This window comes from Acyrthosiphon pisum, chromosome A1 (assembly GCF_005508785.2).
Source record: "Acyrthosiphon pisum isolate AL4f chromosome A1, pea_aphid_22Mar2018_4r6ur, whole genome shotgun sequence".
In the NCBI taxonomy this organism is placed as follows: Eukaryota; Metazoa; Arthropoda; class Insecta; order Hemiptera; family Aphididae; genus Acyrthosiphon; species Acyrthosiphon pisum.
Genome location: NC_042494.1, coordinates 138,003,238 through 138,013,276, shown reverse-complemented (window position 1 = coordinate 138,013,276; position 10,039 = coordinate 138,003,238). Strand labels below are relative to the sequence as shown.

Here is a 10,039-nt window from a genome sequence, read left to right as displayed (position 1 = left end):
AAATAATAATAATAATAATAATAAAAGTGTTGACTAGTGTTGACTAGTGTTGACAGTCGCGCAATACGACTGAGAGTAAGTAGGCCACCCAGGTTCGTAGTAGTAAAAACCTTGCCACACATACACGTGTTTTCTTAACTACCATAACAACCGTAAGTCCATAACAACACCTTACCATACCATCCTTACCAACCACAGTTCATAATCCTTTACAAACAGCTAGGTAATGGTCATAGTTGCCGGGCTTAAGTTCAATAAAAATAAAATAATAATAATAGAATAGTAAAATGAGTACCTACCTATCTGTTAATAATTTCATATTGTTGATTATCATTATTTAGTAACTATATATTATGTATTGTTATATTGACAACATGATTATTAAGCTCCAGTGAGATTTTTGAAAAAAAAAAGTAACTTCTATTGTAATTGTGTTACTTTTAATACTAAAATAATGTACCTAACTTAACCAAACAAAAAAAAGTAGGCAACTTAAAAATAATTTAGTTACAATTTTGATAAGGAATTATTAGTACCTAATGTAATTTAATTGCCAAAAATAAGTAGCTAACTTCCCCAACACTGTACGTCAATGCTAGTCGTGGTTCAAAATGACAATACGTTCATAAAATATTATAAACTATTCATAATATAATATACCTTCAGCGGTAACCAAATTGACGAAGTGATTGGCACTTTGAAATCGTGAGTGAATACCAACTTTTTGTTAAGAACATCATGTACGTGGAGCCAACCGTCCAACGAAGTGGTAGCGATATAATAACCGACGGGCGATGATTGCAAAGAAGTTATTTCACTACCGTGGAACTTGGCTAGCCGTCTAAGTGGTTTTGCGTCTGCGGCCATTACGATGTCAGCGAGCCACATTCCCCCGTTACCGTCCTAAAATAGTATAGATATGTACGAATTATTAAACGATGAAACCGATAAAACATAAAAACTTATTGAAATCAAAAAGTTTACGATAAGTATAAATATTTTATATTATCACAATATAATACAAATAAAATACCATTTAGTTGTCTAATTGTTTATCTATTGACATACCTATATAACATTGCACCTATGTTATTTTCATTTATCTATATAATATTATTTAAAGCTGTCGCAGTTGTAGGGTCAAAACACTCAAAACTTAAAACAATAAAATAAATATATTGATTATTTGTTGCCTGTTAGACAGTAAAATTATTGTTTTTTTTTGATACGTGACCAGTCTTGTAAAGTATTCGAATACAAGTATTTGAATACTTATATTTAAATACTTTTTGAAGTATTTATATGGTATTCTAAATAAAATTTTTTTAATGTATTTTTAAGTATTTTGAATACTTTTTAAAAGTATTTTTAACAAAATTTAAATACTTGTATTAAAATACCGTATAAAGTCCGTTTTATTAATTTTAATTTATTATTTTTCACAATAAATTTACAACAGTAAAAATAATATTGTTTTCGTTGAAAACTAATATTCGTTTTTGTATAGTAAAAGTAGGTAATAACAATTTATATTTAAAATTTAAAAAACACCACATCAAATTTTATATGGTTTCTATATTGGAATTTTTTAAGAAAATTTAAAATCTAATAATTTTAAAATAGTTTCATATTAATAGTTAATACCACTCCTTAGTTTCTTTTTTCATTAAAATGTAATCAATATATTATTTGAAATACATCTGAATGCAGAATGAAATATGTGAACATGTATATATCTCTAAATAGTCAGAAATGTTATAGTAATTGTTAAAATCTAAATTAAGTAGGTAGTAACATAATAGGCACCTATGTACAATATACATATATATTATATAGCATACAATTTAAAAAAATACTTGTATTTGTATTCAAATACTTTGTAAGTATTCGTAAAATACATTTTTTAAATATTATTTTAAAAGTATTTTTAATATTTTCTTACTCGAATACTAGTACTTATTAGTATCTTAATACTTTTTCAAAAATTATTTTTACAAGACTGTACGTGACTTGCATAATACGTATATTAATTTGACCACATTTGAAGGAAAGAAAAATATAAAATCATATAGGTACATATCATAAATGTAGTATTTTGTCTTTATTCTTTTGCCATTTACTTTGTACGACGTTTGTCGTACGTAGGTAGGTACTTATCCTATGATAAATAATAATAAATAAATTGTGATTGTGATTTCGGATCCGTCACTAGGTTAACCAGCCATCCAGGCATCCGTCAAAATTCCAAAAACATTACAATTATAATATGTATATTGTATAGATATTAGATAATAAATGATATTAGATTCACATATTATATAGATAAACTATAATTTATAAGATTCTAAGCACATATAACATGTATTGCTGTGTTTTCATTATAATGTATGATTCACAAAACATTCTATGACTTATCGATCAACATAGGTACCTACCTATATCATATATGCACAGACAGGCCACAGATTATTAGGTACCTATTAAACTGTTTTTTTTTTATTAAGTAGGTACTTATGTTTACAATGAAGTTTAATAAGTGATAGTTTTACTTTAAAATAAAATCTCACACAGCATTTTAATACAATTGGAATTTAAATTGTTTTTAAAATTATTAATAGTTGTACAAAATTGAAAATATTATTTATTTTATGCTGTAACCAAAATATTTGCCAATAATTACTAAATATTTTATTAAATATATTTAATTGTGCAAATTATGCTAGTTAGTTGAAAACAATTAGGTACCTATAGGAAGGTTATTTCAGACTTCTTGGGCTATGATTGGGCGTAATTTTAATGTTTTCCCCAGGCGTAAAAAATCCTAGTTACCTATCTGTATATCACTCTATTATATTATACCTAGGTATATAATATACAACTGTATAATATTTGTATATATTATCACATATAGATACAACCATAGATATACACAACTATATATCTATGGATACAACATAGTAAAATAATATACCTCCATAAATAGGTATCATAATATACAAATAATTATATAGCTAAATTTCATTCGGCGTTAATTATACCTACCTGAATGAAATAGTCATTCGATTCGTCGTCACTGTCGTCAATCTTGCACATGCCCATGATTTTCGCGTTACCCACAGAATCGTGGACACTGATCGTAAACGACGGTTCCATTTCCAGTACACGATCGTTTTCCGGTGGGTCCGCAGTATCCACTGTACGATAGTACCAGAATTTTATCGTACCGTCCATACTGATGCTCGTCAACAGAGCGTCATTTTCGGAGTACAAAAACATGATGATCGGCGCTGAATGACACGGTTTTCGAAACTTTCTAGTCACTTCGACGTCGATGAGTTCTTCATCCCACACCAAAATATTACCCCAATCGCAGCCCGATATTACCTATTGTATAATCAACAAAATAGAGGCTATAATATTATGCATAATATAGTTGGATTTACATAACAAGCAATTACCTAATAACTATAATTTTTTTTTCCATCAATTACAATTTATTTACAATTTATTAGATATATTATTAATATGATACCTATCTTCATAAAGATTGGTACCTACCTAATAGATGAATCACCTCCAATGCCAATATGGCTGAGCTGGAGGAGAGAGATTCTAATAATTATAGGCTAAATACTAAATTAGTTATATTGACTACAAATTTAGAAACTAAAGCATGTCTAAAGATTTATGATATTATACGTATATAGTTGTATAGATGTGAGTGGTTGATTTGTTGCAATAATTGGGAGCTTTCTTCCTCTTCTTTTTCTTCGCCCTTTATTCCTATTTGGGGTTGGCCACCCGGGGGGCACAATTCAAGGGAGTGCTGGGTGTGTAACCCGCTTTTGGAGGAGGGGTGAGAATGACGACCACCACATTCCTATATTTCCATAGAGCTATGCCACCCACAACTTATTCTTAAAATCTTAACTCACACCAGCTATTTTTTCATATCATTCGCTCTTTTCTGTGTTATCCATCTCTTCTTCTGTCTTTTCATTTTCCCTCTCAGTCCTCTTCCTTCAACGTTCATTTCAGTAGCCACTCTTACTGCCTCCAAGTTACCTCTCCTCTTAGAATGACAGATTCCATCTCAACCTATATTCTCCCTCATGGCTCATTATGTCTACGATTGGGGACACTCCTACACTACCCCTAATTAATTAATTCATTATTCTATCCTCCCTAATCAGTAGTCACCCCACACATGCACCTTAGAATTCTAATATTTGCTAAGCCCACCCTCTGTTCTGTTTTATTGTCCACTGCGGTACTACGTCCAACATTTTGTAATTTCTTACCTAATTTATAATTCTTATATTTTAACCTTAAAATATTAAATATATACTTATTATTTCTGTACACTTGTACCTATATACATTTATAAGTAAAATTAATTGTGGGTGAAAGATGCGCTAATATTTTTAAATTTCTAAAAAATATTTTCCTCGCCTCACTTGAAAACACAGTTATAATTAATTTAATCGAAAAAAATATTGATATTTTAAAAAATTCTAAAAAATAAATTTCTTACTATAGATAAATTTTTTTATCATCCAAATCATTCTTATAATCAGATTCACAAATTGACTATTTTGAATTTATTCAAAAAAATTTAAATCAAATTTAAATTTATTTATTTTTGGTTTTAAAAAATAAAAATATATTTTTTTTTATTACACGTGTAGCGGAAGTGGCTATAAATTATATATAAAAAAAAAAGTTTTAAAATATTGATTAGAACAAAAGTTATTCCAAAAGTCAGTTCTATCTGTTACACCCTGTATATATATCTATATTGTACAGGACTTATATATTTTATATTGAGGTATATGTTATCTAACATACTGCAATAACCAAAGTTTATGTGTTTACTCTTATGTATTGCCAATACTCAATATGCAAAATAGTGATTATGTTAAAATAATGATTATGTATAATTTTACTTTTTCATCGGGCATCGAAAAAATGCCTATAACGTTTGATATTTCTGTTTTGCCAAAGCGTCCAAGCTGACCTTGAAGCTTTAATCCGGTAAATGTTTTTGCCATTTTCCAAAATTTTAAGTGTCCCGACCCCGCAGTTACCAAATGGTCGGGTATAAAGTTCGAAAATCTACAAACGTATACATCCTGATTGTGAGACTTTGTCCTCAAAATTATTTTCGATTTTTTCCAATCCCAAATTGTTAGAGTATTATCGGGTTCCCCTGCTTGTGAACACAAATATTCTCCATTTTGGCTGAAAATAAAAATTGAATTTATATTATACTCGATATAGAATAAAGAGAGGATTTACTGCTATTTACATAAATAAAATGTTCAAAATATTTTTGAGTAAAAAATATTGAAAATATATACTACAACTATACAAGCTGTTTATATCAAAATTAAAAATTATCAAAAATGTAGTCATAATTTTTTTCATTAGGGTTGAAGTTCAAATGTTTCCAAAATTCATCTTAATCTCGACAAATCGCAAATTATTTTGTTGGTAAAAATGCGTACAATTTTAAATTTTAAACACAAAATATGTTAAGGTACCTATATAGAAGAATTGAAAAGATTTAAAAATTTCCTTTAAGTAAATTTCCCTTAAAAAAATTGCCCTAAAATTCTAAATAGGACACTGAAAAAATTCAGTTAAATTGTTTTATTTTTAATAAATTTAGTATACATTTTATCAAGGCTGGGCAAGTTAATGATTTTTTTTAACTCAGTTAAGTTAAGTTAATATGCACCAATAACAAAAAGTTAAAAGTTAAAAGTTAATTTAACTATAGGTTAACTCAGTTAAGTTAAAAGTTAATACACAATTTTTGTTAACTTTTTATTAAGTTAAAAAAAAGTTAATTTGTTTATACAACGCTAACATACTTAATTTTTTCCAACCCAAAACTAAATTATAGACTATAGTGTTTATATTTTATACAGTGTTTCCATATTAGTTAAATTCGAATTATATACATTTTTTACTTTAAACGATCCACGGTAAATATTTTTTGACATGAAAACGAAATATTGGTACTGAAGTAGTGAAATATGATAAAATTAAAAACAAAATAAATTAACTTAACTTACTTCTTAAATTGAAAAATTAACTCGTTAATTTCACGTTAATTAAAAAAGAAATTTAGTAAGTTAACAGTTAAGTTAATGAAAAGCCAAAATTAACTAGTTAAGTTAAAAAGTTAATATAAAATTAACTTATTAACTTAACTTTAACTTTTTAACTCGTTAATGCCCAGCCTTGCATTTTATTAATATTTGATTAAATTAAATAAATTGAAAAAAGTGATTAAAATTTTTTTTCTGGTCTAAACTTCATGACATCTTCAACTTGGATTTCTTTTAATCTGGAAAAACAATAATTGCCTTATATTTTTTTTTTAACCATTTTGATAGATTTGTATCATATATTTATTTACCTGTAGGTACACTCCGACATATTATTAATTAGATTAATGTACGAGAAGTGAGTACATTCTTTATAGTTTGTTATACAAAAAAAAATATATACATATAAAACTCACGTTAGCGACTTATTGTGTAAAATTTTAAAATAAAATTTCAAATTTGAATTTTAGATCCAAAAACTCCAATAATGCCCTAAAAACCCTTTAACGCCCTAAAATAATATCGTAGATAGGTACATGCAATTTTCAAATTTCCAAATTATTTTATAGTTGATAATTTATAAAATGTTCAATTTATATAGCTGAGAATTCAACAGTTTTAACAAGGTTTCTAATGAGTTGTTCATACTGTAGGCAACCAAAAAGTTTTAAAAATATTTAAACATAGTTTTTTTTATATATATATTTGAAGTTTAAATTTGATCAACATTATATATTTAAATACACAATAACGGTTTCAGTTATTTTGCCAATGTAAATTTACTTTCAAGAAATACACTTATGACTTATACCTATAAGATAACCAATTGTTTTGTTGTTCGGCACTGCCTTTGAGAACACTAACTATTTCAAATGTTGGCCACTCATACACAATGATCAGTGGATTACTGCAATTTTCTCCTACTGCAATGTGGCTCAAAACTGGATTTTTCTAATTAAACAAAACTTAATTATTATAAACTGTAATACAAAAACTCTAAATATTATTCAAATAAACTCACCGCTATATGTCCTATTCCTCCATTACTGGCACATTTTCTAAAATTCAATTTCCCCTCATTGATGTCAAACATAATTATATAACTACCTGCTGCATACACAACTGTATGCTTGTCTGCAGCACATATATTAAACATTTTAGACCAGCAATCATAGCCAAAAGAATGACTTAAGTATAGTGCTTAAGGATTTTTAACTTCTGAAATAGTGCACACCACTGTAATTTCTGTAATTACACTACAAATGTACTTATATTTATTAAATAAAAAAAAAAATTTGGTATTAATTAAACTTTATTATATATATATAGGTAATATATATAGGTAATTATTATATAATATACACTTAATCAGCTATCTATTGATTATAGATATTTGACATTTAAAAAAAAACCATAATTAGGTATTAAGTATAGACTATAACCACAATTAAACATTAAAATATATATGTGCAAATCACTATTTTTATCTGACAAAGGATACTGAAGTTGTAATATATTTTCATCTATTGTACACCTTACACTTTTAATTGGTTTGGATATAAAATCACTACTTTTTAACAAACGATTTTGATCATTATTGACTGCTTCTTCTGTAATGTGTTCATTGTATTCTTCATGATAAAACATTTTGTAAAAGTTAAATTAAATAGAAATTTTGTATGCAACATATAAATTGAATATCATAATAACAACAGTTCTGTTGCCTAGCAAATAATTCTGCATGAGTAAATACTAAGTTTGATCAATAATATGCAGATAAGATTGAATATAAAATGTCAAAGTGAAAAATTATTCATCTAGTAGCTAGGTAATATTATTATAACACAGTTATTTCCTAAATTATGTGAATTTTATATATTTTATACATAATATGTCATTATTTTAAGACACAATAAAATTTATTTTATTCAAATTATTAACAAAATTATATACTCTTACATAGAAATATTATTATTATACATTCCAAATTTCACCACAAAAATGTGACAATATAATACAATTTTGAAATGTATAAATGTACTACATGTTAAAGTTGAAACTTATTAAGTAGGTACGAACTATACAAATTGTTAAACTTATAAACCATGTTTAAAAATAATAACATCACATATTTATTTTGAAATCCACATCATACGTTGCATAATTATTAATGTATAAAAGCATCTTCAAAAATAGACAAGATCCAATACAAGTAAACTAAACTAAAAAGTTTATAATTCAAATTAGTAGTATGTGTATTGAACATTCTGTCACTAAATAGTAATTTTATGAATTATTTTTGGGACGTTAATTATAATATATAAACATTTTCATCACATAATTTATTTATAATAAACCTTAACACCATAGGTAATGCAATAATTATAAATCATAAATAAAACAATTTATACTAGGTACAGAATTATGAATTAAAAAACAGTTTATTATTAATACACCTGAATTGTATTAATTAAATTACTAACTAATTGTATATTAATAGTATACACTGTGCACATAGTCATAAAATATTCTTTCAGATATTTTACTTGAATTTAATTATTTTTAATATTGTATCATAAGATATTGTTCTGTTAAAACTTTAAGGATGGCTTAATATATTTAATATTTAATACATAATATTTAGATTTTATGCTAATGATCTGGCACCGTTTTATTCAATATCTTAATATAAATAATAAAATATTAAGTATACAAACAATTTAAGTTATATGCAAATATTAAATTTAAACATATCATGTTAATAAATATAATTCTTAAAAATTAATTTATAAAAATAAAAATCATTTCAATTTCATGCTATACAAATAAAAAATCAAATAAAAAAATCATATAATACAGGGACTGGATGTTCGACACTAGTATCGATTTACTTGCCATATAAGAATAGGATAGTAATTTATAATTAAAAAGTTGACTGTATTATGTTTTTTTTTATAAATTGGAAACTTTAATTAAGTTATTGATGTACTATGAATCAAATTTGTTCAACAGTTATTTGTACATGGAAAATGTACATAAGTAAAATTAGGGAAGAATTTTTACAATAGAAATTTTAAATTAAAATTGAGAAGCTAGGGGTTATGACAAGGTCAGTGATTGATTTTTGAGATAGTAGGAAATTAATAGAAAATAGTTTAATAGTGAAAGGTAAATAGCTGATAAGAAATTATAATATAACAAAGTGTGTGTATATGGTATATATAGTATGCACTGAAATTGACAAAATATGATTGTAATTTGTACCCTAATAAACACAAGTAGAAAAAAAAACACAAAATTGTAAAATCAAACACAATCTTTGCTTTGCTTTTTTCGGATTAAAATATTTTATGATTTTGTGTTCTTTATCGATTTTAATAATATTTTTAAATTGTTTCGCATGATGAACCATACGTATAACGTAATATGCCTATTTCCTAATACAAATTTAAATATTTAATAATTTAACAAGTCTCTACATTAATCATACAAAGTAACAATAAACAAATTATACAGATCGAATATTAAGTTTGGATGTAGATCTAGATATTTTTGGCCATCTACAAATAACTGAAAATAAATATCTATGCAATGGATTTGGACGTTTGTAGACCGTTTGTTCAATTGTTGTCTGATCATTATAAATAGCATCCATTTGATCATACAAAATTGCAATAACAAACATACCAAAGAGAGCGCTTTCCATTATTAAAATTACTGAATGTAAGCTAAAAAAACAAAAAAACAAAATGTGTATTGTAATTAATTGTAAAATAAAATACATAATCTAGTAATTATGATAAACCTATGAATCAAATTTAGTTGTTTTATTAAAAAGTAACATAATTTTATTAATTTGTAGGTACATAATATTTTATATTAAGAGGACGCTACACCCGCATTTGTTGTCTCCGTCTTACAAA

General features: G+C 25.8%; 3 protein-coding genes across 4 annotated transcripts in view; all 3 read right to left on the bottom strand.

Moving 5' to 3' along the window:
- Nucleotides 1–199: 199 nt before the first annotated feature.
- On the bottom strand, nucleotides 200–5,286 carry LOC103307786 (cilia- and flagella-associated protein 44-like). The gene is made up of 4 exons (XM_029486363.1): nucleotides 4,947–5,286; nucleotides 3,043–3,384; nucleotides 661–903; nucleotides 200–244 (listed from the first exon to the last, which is right to left on the bottom strand). Exons 1-4 carry the CDS (start codon nucleotides 5,049–5,051, stop codon nucleotides 200–202), a joined length of 735 nt encoding a protein of 244 aa, XP_029342223.1. The 5' UTR covers nucleotides 5,052–5,286.
- A 1,524-nt stretch (nucleotides 5,287–6,810) lies between these two features.
- Nucleotides 6,811–7,366, bottom strand: LOC115033686 (cilia- and flagella-associated protein 43-like). Its single transcript, XM_029486861.1, has 2 exons — nucleotides 7,138–7,366; nucleotides 6,811–7,067 (listed from the first exon to the last, which is right to left on the bottom strand). Exons 1-2 carry the CDS (start codon nucleotides 7,270–7,272, stop codon nucleotides 6,915–6,917), a joined length of 288 nt encoding a protein of 95 aa, XP_029342721.1. The 5' UTR covers nucleotides 7,273–7,366; the 3' UTR covers nucleotides 6,811–6,914.
- A 1,336-nt stretch (nucleotides 7,367–8,702) lies between these two features.
- LOC100158897 (palmitoyltransferase ZDHHC3) overlaps nucleotides 8,703–10,039 on the bottom strand; it is a 3,087-nt gene continuing 1,750 nt past the window's right edge. For both annotated transcript variants that reach the window (XM_008180075.2, XM_001945725.4), the window contains exon 5: nucleotides 8,703–9,844. In XM_008180075.2, coding sequence (XP_008178297.1) covers nucleotides 9,625–9,844 — 220 coding nt within the window. In that variant the 3' untranslated portion in view covers nucleotides 8,703–9,624. The remainder of the gene's footprint in view (nucleotides 9,845–10,039) is intronic.